Source organism: Chlorocebus sabaeus, chromosome 16, assembly GCF_047675955.1.
Source record: "Chlorocebus sabaeus isolate Y175 chromosome 16, mChlSab1.0.hap1, whole genome shotgun sequence".
Lineage (NCBI taxonomy): Eukaryota > Metazoa > Chordata > Mammalia > Primates > Cercopithecidae > Chlorocebus > Chlorocebus sabaeus.
The window spans coordinates 24,160,636-24,176,612 of NC_132919.1; the positions used below are offsets into that span (position 1 = coordinate 24,160,636).

Sequence of the window (15,977 nt, forward strand, 5' to 3'; positions counted from 1 at the left end):
TGGCAACCAGAATCCTATCTGGAACAAGGCCAGAAAAAGCCATGTTTTCAGCACTTCAGAGAAAACTGCTGCTGCTGCTTATCAAATTAAAATGCAAAGCAGCTCACTCCAGTATCATTGGGAACTGTCAGAAAGGGATTACGGTTCCCACCCCAAGGATGCAGGTCAGCTAAACAATACCCATCTTCCTGTGCTGAGAAGCAGGGAGAAGGAGGAGAAAGATTAGGCCTGTTTCCAAATAGCAGTCCCTCCTGCTTGTTACCGTGGTAACCTCCTTTCCCTGAGCTGCTCTCATTTGTCTCTCTCTGCCTGACCTTCATGTTGCTTTGACAATAACTGAGGAAGAAAAAGTGCCCGCCTGCCAGCTAAGCACTCAAGCTGAGGGCACTGAGCAAGAAAAAGAGGCACTCAAAAAGTCCCTCTCATTCTAGACTCTAAACTGTGACCTTAGACTGATTAGAGTCCTGAAAGAGGTTTCTGGTGGCCCTTGTCATTCCATCCTTGCTCCCCTGTGCTCAGGGCCATCTCATTTCTCTGATATACACTTTAAGTGTCAGGAATCTGAGTCAGAGTCAAGTGGGTAGGTGAGAAGTCACAGAGAAGAGAAAAAACAAGGCACGACAAGCTGAAGAATAGAGATAATAAAATATTAATTCAAAACTGCCTGAGACAACTCTCAGCATAGTAGTTAAGCACAGCTTTTAGTTTCCCTTTCTCTTCAGGATTTGTGCCGTATTTTCAGTCAGTACAGGTGTAAGGGCAATTAAGGTACTTGGGGGCAGGGTTGGTGAAAAGGTGCAAATAGTGCTTTTTAGTGTTTTTCAAGCCTAGGATACATAGAACCCAATCATTTAACAAATAATTATAGAGTACTTCTTATGTGTGGCTCCTATGCTATACACACTCAGTATAGGTGCTAAATGAAAGGGACTGGTAAGTAAATACAAATTAGATACAAATTAGAAACTGTTATTAGGAAACAAATAGGTCATGTGATAAAGAGAACAATGAGAAGGGAGCTACCTCGGATAATCAGAGATGGCATCTCTAAGACTGGATTTTTTCTTTTTTTTTTTTTTTTGAGACAGAGTCTTGCTCTGTCGCCCAGGCTGGAGTGCAGAGGCCTGATGTCGGCTCACTGCAACCTCCGTCTCCCAGGTTCAAGTGATTCTCCTGCCTCAGCCTCCCAAGTAGCTGGGATTTCAGGCATGCACCACCATGCCTGGCTAATTTTTGTATTTTTGGTAGAGATGGGGTTTCATCATGGAAGGAACCTGTGGAAGGAGAAATCAAACATTCAAAGAGATGGGAGAGGTAGAGGAAGCTCTGCTTTAGTGAGCTTGATTAGGCGGGCATCAGCTTTCCAAGGCACAGGCTGAGGTATTTTCTAACATAGTGTCTTTGGCTGAGACTGTTGGCTTGACCTTTCCTTACTGAGCTCTACAGGAAAAATTAGCTAAGGGATATTAGGAACACGGCTCTGTTTCCTGCAGCCAACTTCCATAGATCCGACACTTTTTTGAACTGGTCTCAGATTCATCTTGGAGAAGTGATACGATAAAGTGGAAAGATCACAGAATCTGGAGTTAGAGCCTTGGGTTCAAAACCTTATTCTGAGACTTACCAGCTTAGTAACCTTGAACAAATAAATGTTTTGAGCTTCAATTTCTTCATCATCAAAAATGAAGATATCAACACTTATTACTTAAGGTGATGGGGAGGATTTAAAAAGATAATATGCATAAATCTCAGAGGACAGCGCCTGGCTGTCAGGGAGCACCCAACAAATGCAACTATGATTTTTATATTGACAGGTGTGAGTGACAGGGAGAAAGGAACGCCTCAAGGGTAAGAAATTTCCTATTTCTGTTTGAAATGCTTAGTTCTGTTTAGAGTGTGCTTTATAATAATGTCACCAGAATGTTGAGACTATTTATGCTGCTGTAGGAAGCTGCAAGCCCTAAGGAGTGAGGCTAAAGAGGCTAAAGACTATCATTATGGGTCATTCAAGGAACTATGGGTTAGGGTGGCTACCTCATAGAACGACTCAGTGAAAAAAGGGCTGTCATCTAAGTGAGCCTCAATATGCCTTGGGGCTGAGCAAGAAAACTCTGGATGTGAAATCTGTGCTTCATTCGCCCTTCCAGTGAATGGAATAGTGGCTGGCACTTGGTGCTATACCTGGGTAGTTCTGCATCATCACAGCAGGCATGCTCCAGTAGCTGGGGTGGTTGGGGTCGTAGGACTGACTGTAGGAATAGCCATGCATATAGGGGATGTAGGACTGGCGCTGGGTGAGTGGGGAGGACACAGGCACATGGACACTTGGCCGGGGCTCCTTGCTCCCAAGGCGAGACGACTCTGATGTGGGCAGCTTGCAGTCACTACTTGTGCTTTCCTTCCCATCTTCCTTGGGGACAGAGTCCTTACTCCGACTCCTTTCCTCCTTCAATTTGCGGTCCCGCTCCTCCTTCCACCGCTCATCCTCTGACTTGATGTCTGAGTACTTGGCAGGATAAACATATGTCCACATCCGGGGCTCTGCCTCCTACAAAAATCACAGAACAACGACTGGGTGTTGTAGAGATAAGACAGATGTATTTCAAGCCCAGGGTCCCAGCAGAACCACCAGAGCAGATAATTACTAGACACCTGGGGCAGAGTAGGATCTTGGCTTCTATTGATCTTGTTTATATTCCAACTCTGCTCCCTTTTGGTTAAAAAGCCCCCGCCCCCACCTCTGCACCCACCCACAGGGGACAAGATGTGGCAGGGGGAGAAAAGGAAAATCCGTCCGTGTATCAGTGGATGTTTTCTAGGTAAGAACAAACATTTTGAGGAAATGACTGAAATAGGAGAGGCTGCCCCTTCCAAGACGTTTAGGTTGTTTCACTATTTCAGAGCACGCTCAGTGGGGTGGAAAGCTTGTAAGTGACACTCAGATCAGAGGAGGGAGGGAGGCATAACTATTATACCAAGAGGGAAGGGAAGACATTCTAAGTGTCATGAGCAGAGCAAGATATGAGATTCCAAGTTCCTAGTTCTAACTCAACCTATAAAATCCTTGTTAAAGAAACTCAGTAACTGAGTATACTTTGTACCTACTCTAAAAAAATAGAGAGACCATCAATAACTTATTTCACAGGAACCAAACAGTGGAAGAAACACAGACAAGGAATCGAGATACCTCAGTTCTAATCCTGGCTTGGCTAGTGAGGTCTTAAGAAACCCTAGACAAATTAAGCTAACTTGCCTGGGCCTTTCTTGTCAAATGGAAAAAACACCTGCTATGGATATAAAAGTGCTTTTTAAAAAACATTAATATGAATCCCAGTGCTTTGGGAGGCTGAGGCGGGAAGACTGCTTGAGGCCAGGAGTTCAAGACCAGCCTGGGCAACACAGTGAGACCTCTCTCTACAAAAAATTAAAACATCTGGGTGTGGTGGCATGCATCTGTAGTCCTGGTTAATTGGGAGGCTGAGGCAGGAAGATTGCTTGGGCCTAGGAGTTGGAAATTGCTGTGAGCTATGACTATGTCATTGCATTCCCGCCTGGGCAATAGAGAGGGACTCTGGTCTCTATAAAAACATAAAAATAAAACAATTGGCTGGGTGCAGTGGCTCATGTCTGTAATCCCAGCACTTTGGGAGGCTGAGGCAGGTGGATTACTTGAGGTCAGGAGTTTGAGACCAGCCTGACCAACATGGTGAAGCCCCATCTCTACTAAAAATACAAAAAAAATTAGTTGGGTGTGGTGAACGTTGCAGTGAGCCAAGATAGCACCACTGCACTCTAGCCTGGGCAACAGAGTGAGACTCCATCTCGAAAAAATAACATTAAAATAAAATAAAAAACATTAAAATGGTTTATAAAGGTAAAGAATCCTTAAGATTACACATCTCTCCTGCTAATCTCAATTCCGTTGAACCCCTATATAAGGACAGCCCTTATTTGTGAGGAAGGCAGATGATTATCATACGGTATTTCCACTTCCTCCCAGAGCAACAGTTACCTGTCGGTACCAGAGTATTGGATCCACCTCTGCCTGTCGACCACACTCAGCGCCTGTCTTGGCCTCAGAGGCCTCCTTGCTTAGGTGGCTGGCATCACTCAGCTTCACTTTAAGGCCTTCAGGGGTCTGGCCCGGGAGGTTTGAAGAGTCATCTAACTTGGGAATGATGACTGATTTGGCTGAGTCAGCCCCTGGCTCCTTGGCCTTGCCAGGTCCTGACTTCACAAGGTCTGTCAGGCTGGGGGCCTTGGTGAGAATTGGTGGAATTGACGGCTTTTGCTTCCACTCTTCCTTGAGTGCTGCCTCAAGCTCCTTCAGGCCCATCTCTGCCTTCTTGTCCACTCCCCGCTGCTGCTGCTCTAAGCTCTGGCATTTCTGCTGTTCTTCGTACTGCTGCCGGTAAGCCGTGTTAGTGCTCAGAAGGTGGGTGTGGTAACTCTGGTCGCTGTAGCCATAGGGGGGCACATAGGCATACTGGTTATAGTACAGGGACTGCATATACATGTTGGGACGCTGCTGGATGACCGAGGGCTGCTGACTGGAACTGCTCAGCTCGGGCTTCTTTTCCTCACAAACATCGTTCTTCACTTTTCCTTCGATGCTCTCAGGTTCCTCATCCTTTTTTGTCTTCAGGGCCTGGCTCTCCACTCCTGCCTGGCTGCTGGGGTTCAGAGCCCCAGGGCTGGACTGTGCGTAGCTTGGAGAATAGTAACTCTCAAAGCCTTGGTAATATGGTGAGTCTTTGCTCTGAGGCTGAGGGGGAAAAAGAGTTTTCTTAGCCCCTTCTTTAACCAACTGTTCAGCATCCTTTGATTTGACACTGTCTACCTTGCCCTCCCCATCCTCCCCAGCATCAGAGTTGTCAGAGTATGCAGGGCTGTTGGTTTTGACTGAGCTGGCTTCAGCTCCATTCTGGGTCACTACATGTAAGGGAGTCAGGGGCTGAGTAGGGGTAGTGTTTTCAAGGCGGCTACTGCCTCCAATGGAAGGGCTGGGGGCATTATCTGTGAAACTGTAGATCTTGTCGGCTTCAGTCTTGATGCTAGCCAGTCGGCTTTGCTGGGGGTCTGATGAGCCATTTAGGAGTCCCTCCATTTTCATCCCATCTCCTGAAGATTCCCTGAATGGACTTTTGCCTTCTTCTACTCGACACACCTTCCCAGGGGTCAGAGGACTTTCAAGTTCCTTTGAAGATTCCTTCTTTTTTTGGTCTTTCTTTTTCTTGTCCTTGGCTGGAGTCAAGGCAGGGTTGACTGTGAAAGGTTCTCCCATAACAGTGGGCTTGAGTTATGGGAGAATGGGCTTGAGTTGGGGACTGTTGGTCATGGCTTGTGCCACTGTGGCGGTCAAGCCTGAGGAAGAGCCTGGGCTCGCTGCTGTGAAGGTGGCTGTCTGGAAGGTGTAGATTTGCTGTGGGGGGATGGCAGGGGCAATGGGACGGGCTGACTTTAAGCTCTTGGAAGGAATCTTTTCAGGTTTTAAACTAGAGGGTTTTTTACATTTTTCTTTTTCCATACACTTCCTTTCTAAAGAATCAAAGGCATCATTGCTTGTTTCATCCATCACTGAGGGTCCATCATCAGAGCCATCATTGGACAAGGCCCCAAGGTCTGTGTCCCCTTCCCCACTCAACTTTTTCTTACAGAGGCCTTTTGTGCTGAATTTGCTTGAAGGAGAAGGGCTGTGGGGCTCTACAAGTCGAACTTTGGGGGTAGCTGAGCGGGCAGGGGACAAGGAACGTTTTTGTGAGACAGATGCACCATTGCAGCTCCCAAGATCTGCATGGAGAATAGGTTCCTCTCCGTACTCACTGTCCCCATCCGCTTCCGGCTTGCTGGCATCATCTGTATGGGCATGAGCTTGGTGGTACTTAAGCCCATTGATGTGCTTGTACTTCTTGTTGCAGTTTGGGTGGGGACAGTCAATCAGGACTGGGGAGGGACAGTTTCTGTCCAGAACAGTGGGTTCTACCTTGGTCCCAGGAAGGGGGCCAGTGGCTGAGCCCATGGAATTAGTACGGACACGCTTGCTCCTTTTGGAGTCCTCTGAGCTAGAGTTCAGCTTCATGTCTGAAAGGGGTTTGTTTTTCCGCTTATTAGCCGAGGAAGGGCTGGCCCTGACATCCTCAGAAGTGCTGCTGGCAGGTGGGCGATGCTCTGAAGAATTCTGGCTGCCCCGTCGGCCTTTGCTATTGGCTCCTGCCCGGGTTTTGCTGCTGCTACTGGTCCCTTTGCTGTCAGAGGCTGTGGCTGTCTCATTGACAGGAGTGTTACTGTTGGGACGCATGCGTTTGCCTCTACCCCGACCATTGCGCATTTCCAGGTCACTGGTCGGGGAGTCACAGAACCTTGGCAAAGGATAAACACAACAGGATATTATTAAGAAGAGAAAACATCTTCAAACCAGTTTAGCTGTAGGCTCCAGAACTGTCCAGATGGTGACCATCATTTTCAATAAATATGATTTGTTAAAAGAAATTCTGACTGGGAACTGCACTAAATGGTGAACTCCTGGGATGCATGTTAGCTGCAAATTATTCTCCAACATTTACCTCTAAAGCCATGCAGTCTGTTCCATAAGACAGTCATGTCTACATTTCCTATATACAGCCATAGTCATGGTTTCAGAAAAGATGTTAGAAATCATCCAGGAAATTGAGGCCAGGCATGCTAAGTGACTTGTCCAAGGTAACATCATTGATTAATGGCAACATATGACAAGACTGTAGCTCTACCTTTAGCCCAATGCCTTTTTCTTACATACCTCACTATGAAGATATAGAAAGGTAGGACAAAGCACCTATCCATTTAAGAGTTCCCTAAACATCAGATATAACCAAGAGTACACGAGTTCTTTGAATGTCTGGAGATCTGCACCTAGGGGTCATTCCTCATAGGCCCTAAAGTAGCTTTTCATGGAGCTTAAAACACTGCTTAGAATTAAACCTTTAGCTAAGATTGGTTCCCTTGTAGTTCTAAAGATGGTTTTGACTCTCTTGTCCCAGGAGGCAACGGGACTAGGTTGCTTCTAAGACAGTAGGAACCAAAGCTATTGCAGAAAAAAGTCCTTCGGGTTCTCAGAACAGTCCTACTGTAAAGCTACTTACTGCTCCCCTGTTATCAACCTACTCACTCAGCTCCTATCTCTCTGGATTCTTGTATGCCCAAAGCAGAAATAAGTTCTTCCAATAGGTTTCTCAGAAATGCAAAGGGAGGGTGTAAAGAACTTTACTAACTTATTTTAGCTCATTTGCTTCTGATTCTTATCAGGGCAACTATTATGGTCTGAATATAGTCTTTTTTTTTTTTTTGAGACAGAGTGTTGCTCTGTCGCCCAGGCTGGAGTGCAGTGGAGCAATCTAGGCTCAATGCAACCTCCGCCTCCTGTGTTCAAGCAATTCTCCTGCCTCAGCCTCCCCAGTAGCTGGGATTATAGGCATCCGCCACCACGCCCGGCTAATTTTTGTATTTTTAGTAGAGACAGGGTTTCACCATGTTGACCAGGCTGGTTTTGACCTGCCTGACCTCAGGTGATCCACCCGCCTCAGCCTCCCAAAGTGCTGGGATTACAGGCGTAAGCCACCACACCCAGCCTAAACATAGTCTTATAAAATTCTAAGCCTCTAGAAACCTGGCCCAGCATCTCTGAAAATTAGGAGGCATAAATAGCCCTTGGTATAGCCTAATCACATCTGAGAAAAGGAGAGTGGTATGGAATCAAGAACTTTACAATACTTTTCCTTGGGACATTTCTGCCCATCTTAGTTTCATGGGAACAACGGGCAGATGAAGGTTTAAGATACTTTTCCTAAAAGAACTGTCCAGATAGTAACTACCATTTTCAATGAATGTGATTCAATAAAGGAACTTGTGACTGCATGGGAACGGCATTAATTGGTAAGCTCCTAGGATGTTACGTGTATGTTAGTTGTAAATTATCCCCAACGCCTGGGTTCCCCAAACCCTGACAAACTGAGTACTAATATTAGGAACAAGCTATTAGGTGCCTTTGATTGAAATATCCATCTAAAGGTCAAATTGCAACATGAAAAGGTCCTTGTGAAACCCATATGTTCTAGTAGAATTTATAAAACTAAACATGTTCTTGAGTTCAAATTTCTGAGAAATAGCTTACTGTCAATGAATGTTTGCTCACCTATGGTTAGATGGTCTCAAGGTGGCTTTAATAATTCCACTCAAAGGCTTAAATAGGATTTTCTCCCCATTCCCCCAATGCATCCCCTCAACACTTTTTTTTTGCTGATTTTAAAAATATGGAACACTTCACAAATTTGCATGTCACCCTTGTGCAGGGGTCATGTTAATCTTTTCTGTATTGTTCCAATTTTAGTATATGTACCTCTGAAGTGAGCACCCCTTGAACACTTTCACACACAATTCATCTTCTTTTTTTTTTTTTTTTTTTTTTTTTTTGAGATGGAGTTTCGCTTTTTGTTGCCCAAGCTGGAGTGCAATGGCGTGATCTTGGATCACTGCAACCTCCGCCTCCTGGCTTCAAGTGATTCTCCTGCCTCAGCCTCTCGAGTAGCTGGGATTACAGGCATGCACCACCACACCTGGCTAATTTTGTATTTTTAGTAGAGATGGGGTTTCTCCATGTTGGTTAGGCTAGTCTTGAACTCCTGATCTCAGGTGATCTGCCCGCCTCAGCCTCCCAAAGTGCAGGGATTACAGGCGTAAGCCACTGCGCCCAGCCATTCAGTCTTCTTGAATGTCAGATAAATACAATGCTTTCCCTGGTTATCTACACCATCGTGTCCCTTAAAAGCTGGGTGTACAATTCTAGCAGGATAAAAGTATAAGAGATCACCAATTAGAGTGGTTCAGACTTAATATAAACTAAATAGCTGTAAGTGCTTACCTTGGGGGTGCCCAATCATGTCGTGTGCAGTCAAGGAGTGTACCTACATATGTCTTGTTCCTCCACGTTACATTTACCACCAACATCCCTGGAAAATAAGAGCACATAGATATAGACGAGACACACCCCATTTGCCACTGAGAAGAGTATTCTTTTGTCAGCGCTGTGACTTCTATAAGAGGGTTTAGGAGGTGCTCTGGGTACCAACGGGAGAAATAGGATTGGGCCAGAATAGTTCCATAGGAATTGCCTACAATGCTACTGAGGCCCCTTAGGATGGTTAACAGTTGTAAAGACTTCATGGTTTTGTCAAGACACATTTTATTTTTATTTTTGGAGATGGTCTTGCTCTGCTGCCCAGGCTGGAGTGCAGCCTCAAGCGATTGTCCCACCTCAGTCTCCCAAGTAGCTGGGACCACAGGAGCATGTCACCACACCTCGATAATTAAAAAAAAATTTTTTTGGCCAGGAGTGGTGGCTCACACCTGTAATCTCAGTACTTTGGGAGGCTAAGGTAGACAGATCACTTGTGGCCAGGAGCTCAAGATCAGCGTGGTCAATATGGGGAAAACCTGTCTCTACTAAAATTACAAAAATTAGCCGGGCATGCTGGCGCGTGCCTGTAATCCCAGCTACTCAGGAGGCTGAGGCAGGAGAATCGCTTGAACCCAGGAGGCGGAGTTTGCAGTGAGCCGAGATTGTGCCACTGCACTCCAGCCTGGGTGACAGAGTGAGACTCCATCTGAAAAAAAGAAAAAAAAAAAAGCTTTTGATTAGGTAATGTAGCCTTACTCCAAAATTCAAATGGTAGCCCCCACTCGCCCTTGCAAAAAAAAAAAAAAAAAAAAAAAAAAAAAAAAAATCCCCAACAAACTCTAATATAAAGTTAAGTGTCCAGTGGGCCGGGCGCGGTGGCTGAAGCCTGTAGTCCCAGCACTTTGGGAGGCCGAGATGGGCGGATCACGAGGTCAGGAGATTGAGACCATGCTGGCTAACACGGTGAAACACCGTCTCTACTAAAAAAGTCAAAAAACTAGCTGGGCGAGGTAGTGGGTGCCTGTAGTCCCAGCTACTCGGGAGGCTGAGGCAGGAGAATGGTGTAAACCCAGGTTTACGCTGAGATCCGGCCACTGCACTACAGCCTGGGTGACAGAGCGAGACTCCATCTCAAAAAAAAAAAAAAAAAAAGAAGTGTCCCTTCCATAACTGTTCTTCAGTCTTCCAGCTCCCCTACTTGGAAACATCCAAAAGCATTCCACAGATATTTTATATGTATATATGCAAATATGTTCATACATTCTTCCTTAAATGATAGCAATATACATACAATGTTCTGCACACTGCTTTTTTCAGGTACCCAAATATTTTGGATCATTCCGTATGTGTAGACAGAGAGCTACTTCATTCTTTTCAATGGCAGCATTTGAATGGACATTTAGGTTGTTTCAATCTTCTGCTATTACAAATAAGCTGCAATCAATAATCTTGTACAAATGCCTCATTTTACCTACACAAATACGTCTGTAAGATGAATTCCTGTAAGTAAAACTGTTAATCACAGTGCACTTGTATTTGGAGTTCTGATAAATACGGCCAAACCACCTCCAAACTGCCTCAAAGAAGATGTACTCATTCATATACCCATTTATAGTAGCCCATGAATACCTCTTGCCCTTTTCCTTTGGCAACATGGTGTTCTCATTTTGTTCTTTGCCAATCTGATAAAAGAAAAATTGTTTTATATGGTTTCTTTTTTTTTTTTTTTTTTTGGCATTTTAATTTCTTTTTTTTTTTTTTTAACGGAGTTTCGCTCTTGTTCCCCAAGCTGGGATGCAATGGTGCGATCCCTGCTCACTGCAACTTCCGCCTCCTGGGTTCAAGCAATTCTCCGCTTCAGCCTCTCGAGTAGCTGGGATTATAGGCATGCACCACCACCCGCAGCTAATTTAGTATTTTTAGTAGAGACAGAGTTTCTCCATGTTGGTCAGGCTGGTCTCAATCTCCCAACCTCAAGTAATTCGCCTGCCTCGGCCTCCCAAAGTGCTGGGATTACAGGCATGAGCCACCGCGCCTGGCCGGCAATTTTAATTCTTTTAGAGACAGTGTCTTGTTAATGTTGCTCAGATTTGGCTCAAACTCTTGGCCTCAAGCAATCCTCCTGTCAAGACCATTTTGCCCAGGCTGGTCTTGAACTCCTGAGTTCAAGCAATCCATCTGCCTTGGCCTTCCAGGGTGCTGGGATTATAGGCATGAGCCACCACACTTGGCTCCATTCAGTCTTTTTTTTTTTTTTTTTTTTTTTTTTTTGAGACGGAGTCTCGCTCTGTCGCACAGGCTGGGGTGCAGTGGCCAGATCTCAGCTCACTGCAAGCTCCGCCTCCCGGGTTTACACCATTCTCCTGCCTCAGCCTCCCGAGTAGCTGGGACTACAGGTGCCCGCCACCTCGCCCGGCTAGTTTTTTGTATTTTTTAGTAGAGACGGGGTTTCACCGTGCACCATGTTAGCCAGGATGGTCTCGATCTCCTGACCTCGTGATCCACCCGTCTCGGCCTCCCAAAGTGCTGGGATTACAGGCTTGAGCCACTGTGCCCGGCCTTTATTTTATTTTATTTTTTTTGAGATGGAGTCTCGCTCTGTCGCCCAGGCTGTAGTGCAGTGGCGCGATCTCGGCTCACTGCAAGCTCCGCCTCCCGGGTTCACGCCATTCTCCTGTCTCAGCCTCCCGAGTAGCTGGGACTACAGGCGCCCGCCACCACGCCCAGCTAATTTTTTGTATTTTTAGTAGAGATGGGGTTTCACCGTGGTCTTGATCTCCTCACCTTGTGATCCGCCCGCCTCGGCCTCCCAAAGCGGTGGGATTACAGGCGTGAGCCACCACGCCTGGTGGCTCCATTCAGTCTTTTACCATTAAATATAATATTCAGTTTTAGCAACATGTTTGGGATATTAGAGACAAAAAGAAAACCCAGAGAACTCATCACCATGTTGTTTCTAAGGTCTTGCGACCCTTAGAGCTGGTGTGCCTTCTTTCTTCCACCTTTCACAGTCCTGTTATATTTGTTTTATAAATAATTTCCAGAGTTTTTAGTTGTGTTTAGTGGGAGTGGGAGATCTCGGCTCACTGCAGCCTCTGCCTCCCAGGTTAGCGCCATTCTCCTGCCTCAGCCTCCTGAGTAGCTGGGACTATAGGCGTCCGCCATCACGTCCGGCTAATTTTTTTTTTTTTTTTTTTTTTTTTTGTATTTTTGGTAGAGACGGGGTTTCACCATGTTAGCCAGGATGGTCTCGATCTCCTGACCTCATGATCCGCCCGCCTCGGCCTCCCAAAGTGTTGGGATTACAGGCAAGAGCCACCACGCCCGGCTTTAGCCTCCTTTCATAAGGCTGGTTGGGGGTTAGCATCTCACTCTCCTGGCCTCACATTCTTAGTCTATTGAGTAGTTTTAGTAACTACTCCTCTGAAATCACCCTCATGCCCTATTCTTTGTTCCCAGATCTGGGGGTCAGCCAGTCCACAGATTCAGCCCCACTTAGTGACCTGCATCTCTGTTTCTTTTCTTTTTTTTTTTTTTTTGAGACAAGTCTCGCTCTGTCGCCCAGGCTGGAGCGCAGTGGCGCGATCTCGGCTCACTGCAAGCTCCGCCTCCCGGGTTCACGCCATTCTCCAGCCTCAGCCTGCCGAGTGTCGGCGCCCGCCACCACGCCTGGCTAATTTTTTTGTATTTTAGTAGAGACGGGGTTTCACCGTGTTAGCCAGGATGGTCTTGATCGCCTGACCTCGTGATCTGCCGGCCTTGGCCTCCCAAAGTGCTGGGATTACAGGCATGAGCCACTGCGCCCGGCCTGTTTCTTTATTTCTTCCTTTCTTCCTTCCTCCCTTCCTCCCTCCCTCCCTCTTTTCCCTCCTTCCTTCCTTCTTTCCTCCCTCCCTCTCTCCTTCCCTCCCTCCCTCTCTCCTTCCCTCCATCCCACTCTCCCTCCCTCCCTTCCTTCCTTCTTTCGAGACAGTTTCACTCTTGTTGCCCAGGCTGAAGTGCAATGGCGCAATCTCGGCTCACTGCAACACCTCCCAGGTTCAAGCGATTTTCCTGCCTCAGCCTCCCAAGTAGCTGGGATTACAGGCATGCGCCACCACGCCCCAGCTAATTTTGTATTTTTTTTTTTTTTTTAGTAGAGACGGGGGCTTCTCCACGTTGGTCAGGCTGGTCTCGAACTCCTGACCTCAGGTGATGTGCCCACCTCAGCCTCCCAAAGTACTGGGATTACAGGCATGAGCCACCACGCCCAGCCCCAAGGCACATTTTCTATGGAGAATATCAAGACAATAAATCTGGGGGATCTGGAATTAGCCTTTTGTCTGCAGCCACGCACTAATAAAATACTTTTTGATTTGGCACTTCCAGGACCTATCTCTAGTAACTCACTTATATTCATTTCTTCTTTGACATACAATGCTGTTTGAAGATCACCGGACATGGAGTTAGAAAACCTTAGTGCAAATCCTGGCTTTGTCACAGTGTAACCTTGAACAAGTCACTTGATTTCTACAAATCTCAGATTTTTAAAAATACGGATTAAGCCAGGTACGGTGGCTCATGCCTGTAATCCCAGCACTTTGGGAGGCCAAGGCGGGTGGATCACAAGGTCAGGAGATGGAGACCATCCTGACCAACACGGAGAAACCTCATCTCTGTGGTGGCATGTGCCTGTCATCCCAGCTACTTGGAAGGCTAAGGCAGGAGAATCACTTGAACCAGGGAGTCAGAAGTTGCAGTGAGCAGAGATTGCGCCACTGCACTCCAGACTCCGTCTCAAAAAAAAAAAAAAAAAAAAAAAAAAAAAAAAAAAAGGCTGTGCGCGGTGACTCACGCCTGTAATCCCAGCACTTTGGGAGGCTGAGGCGGGCGGATCACAAGGTCAGGAAATCGAGACCATCCTGGCTAACACGGTGAAACCCCCGTCTCTACTAAAAATACAAAAAATTAGCTGGCCGTGGGGGCGGGCCCCTCTAGTCCCAGCTGCTGGGGAGGCAGCAGCAGGAGAATGGCGTGAACTCGGGAGGCGGAGCTTGCAGTGAGCCGAGGTCGCTCCACTGCACTCCAGCCTGGGTGATAGAGTGAGGCTCTGTCTCAAAAAAAAAAAAAAAAAAAAAAAAAGGATTAAGACAGAAATAAATTATAAAATTATTAAATTAGACAACTGGCCAGGCGCGGTGGCTCACGCCTGTAATCCCAGCACTTTGAGAGGCCGAGGCGGGTGGATCACGAGGTCAGGAGATCCAGGCCATTCTGGCTAACACGGTGAAACACCGTCTGTACTAAAAATATTTTAAAAAATTAGACAGGTATGGTGGCTGCCCCCTGTAGTCCCAGCTATTTGGGAGGCTGAGGCAGGAGACTGGCGTGAACTTTGGAGGCGTAGCTTACAGTGAGCAGAGATCATGCCACTGCACTCCAGTCTGGGCTACAGAGCCAGACTCCATCTCAAAAAAAAAAAAAAAAAAAGGAAAAAAATAAACCAGACAACTAACCCACAGTAGGTTTTCAATAAATAAATACAAAGGGAGTGCTTATACAAAACTATGGAGTATCAGGACTTGAATTGGTCATGGCTTTAAATAAGACCTTATTCAGCCCGTTTTTTTTTTTTTTTTTTTTTTTTTGGAGATGGAGTTTTGCTCTGTCCCCTAGGCTGGAGTGCAGTGGCGCGATCTCGGCTCACTGCAACCTCTGCCTCCCAGGTTCAAGCAATTCTCCTGCCTCAGCCTCCTGAGTAGCTGGGATTACAGGCGCCTGCCACCATGCCCAGCTAATTTTTGTATTTTTAGTACAGAAGGGATTTCACCATGTTGGTCAGGCTGGTCTCGAACCCCTGACCTTGTGATCCACCCACCTTGGCCTCCCAAAGTGCTGGGATTACAGGCATGAGCCACCGCGCCTGGCCCTTAGCCCTTGTTTTCTTTGGAATTGAAATTTAGGGTGCTTTATCACAGAACCAAATCAGACAAGGGAGAGGGAAAAAAAGAATTATCCTACCCAGGAAGTCTCATTCTAGTAAAATTAGGGCAGGAAAGAACTTTGGTTTGGTAAGTTGGATTCTTTTTCAGTCTTACCAAGTGAAGCAGAATAATCCATTGGATTATGATTCAAACATTCATCAAACATATATTATGGGTGTGGCACAGTGACTCATGCCTGGAACCCCAGTGCTTTGGGAGGCTGAGGCAGGAGGATCGTTCAAGGCCCAGTGTTCAAGACCAGCCTGGGCAACACAGTGAGACCTGTCTCTACAAAAAAATTTAAAAACTAGCCAGTTGTGGTGGTGCCCACCTGAAGTCCCAACTACCTGAGAGGCTGAGGTGGGAGGATCACTTGAACCCAGGAGTCGGAGGTTGTAGTGAGCCGAGATCATGCCATTGCACTCCAGCTTGGGAAACAAGGGCAAAATTCTGTCTCAAAAAAAAAAAAAAAAAGAAAGGAAAAGAAAAGAAAAAACTTTCGGCCAGGTGCAGTGGCTCACGCCTGTAATCCCAGCACTTTGGGAGGTGGGTGGATCACTTAAAGTCAGGAGTCCAGGACCAGCCAGGCTGGCCAAGATGGTGAAACCCCATCTCTACTAAAAATAAAAGAATTAGCCAGGCATGGTGGTGGGTGCCTGTAGTCCCAGCTACTCAGGAGGCTGTGGCAAGAGAATTGCTTGAACCCAGGAGGTGGAGGTTGCAGTGAGCTGAGATTGTGCTACTGCACTCCAGCCTCGGCAACAGAGCAAGGTTTCATCTCAAAAAATAAATACAATAAAGTAAAAAAGAAAAAACTATTATGTGCTAGATGTTTTCATATTATCTTATTGAATATTTACAGCCTTAAATCACTTTTATTTTTATTTATTTATTTTTATTTTAGACAGAGTCTCGCTCTGTTATCCAGGCTAGAGTGCAGTGGTGCAACCTTCGCTCACTGCAACCTCCGCTTCCCAGGTTCAAGCAATTTTTGTGCCTCAGCCTCCCAAGTAGCTGGGATTACAGGTGTGCACCACTACGCATGGCTAATTTTTGTATTTTTAGTAAAGACAGGGTTACACCAT

The 15,977-nt window shown here is 46.3% G+C and overlaps 1 protein-coding gene and 1 non-coding gene across 2 annotated transcripts; both read right to left on the reverse strand.

The window, feature by feature from the left end:
• Nucleotides 1–544: 544 nt before the first annotated feature.
• LOC103247509 (zinc finger protein 609-like) lies at nucleotides 545–9,195 on the reverse strand. The gene is given in 3 exon segments (XM_073005401.1): nucleotides 545–2,548; nucleotides 4,013–6,359; nucleotides 8,894–9,195. Coding segments are annotated over 3 exon segments (3,066 nt in total). The 3' UTR covers nucleotides 545–2,131.
• Nucleotides 8,280–8,386, reverse strand: LOC119622275 (U6 spliceosomal RNA). The gene has a single exon (XR_005238936.2). It is a non-coding gene; the product is annotated as a U6 spliceosomal RNA (small nuclear RNA).
• Nucleotides 9,196–15,977: the final 6,782 nt, after the last annotated feature.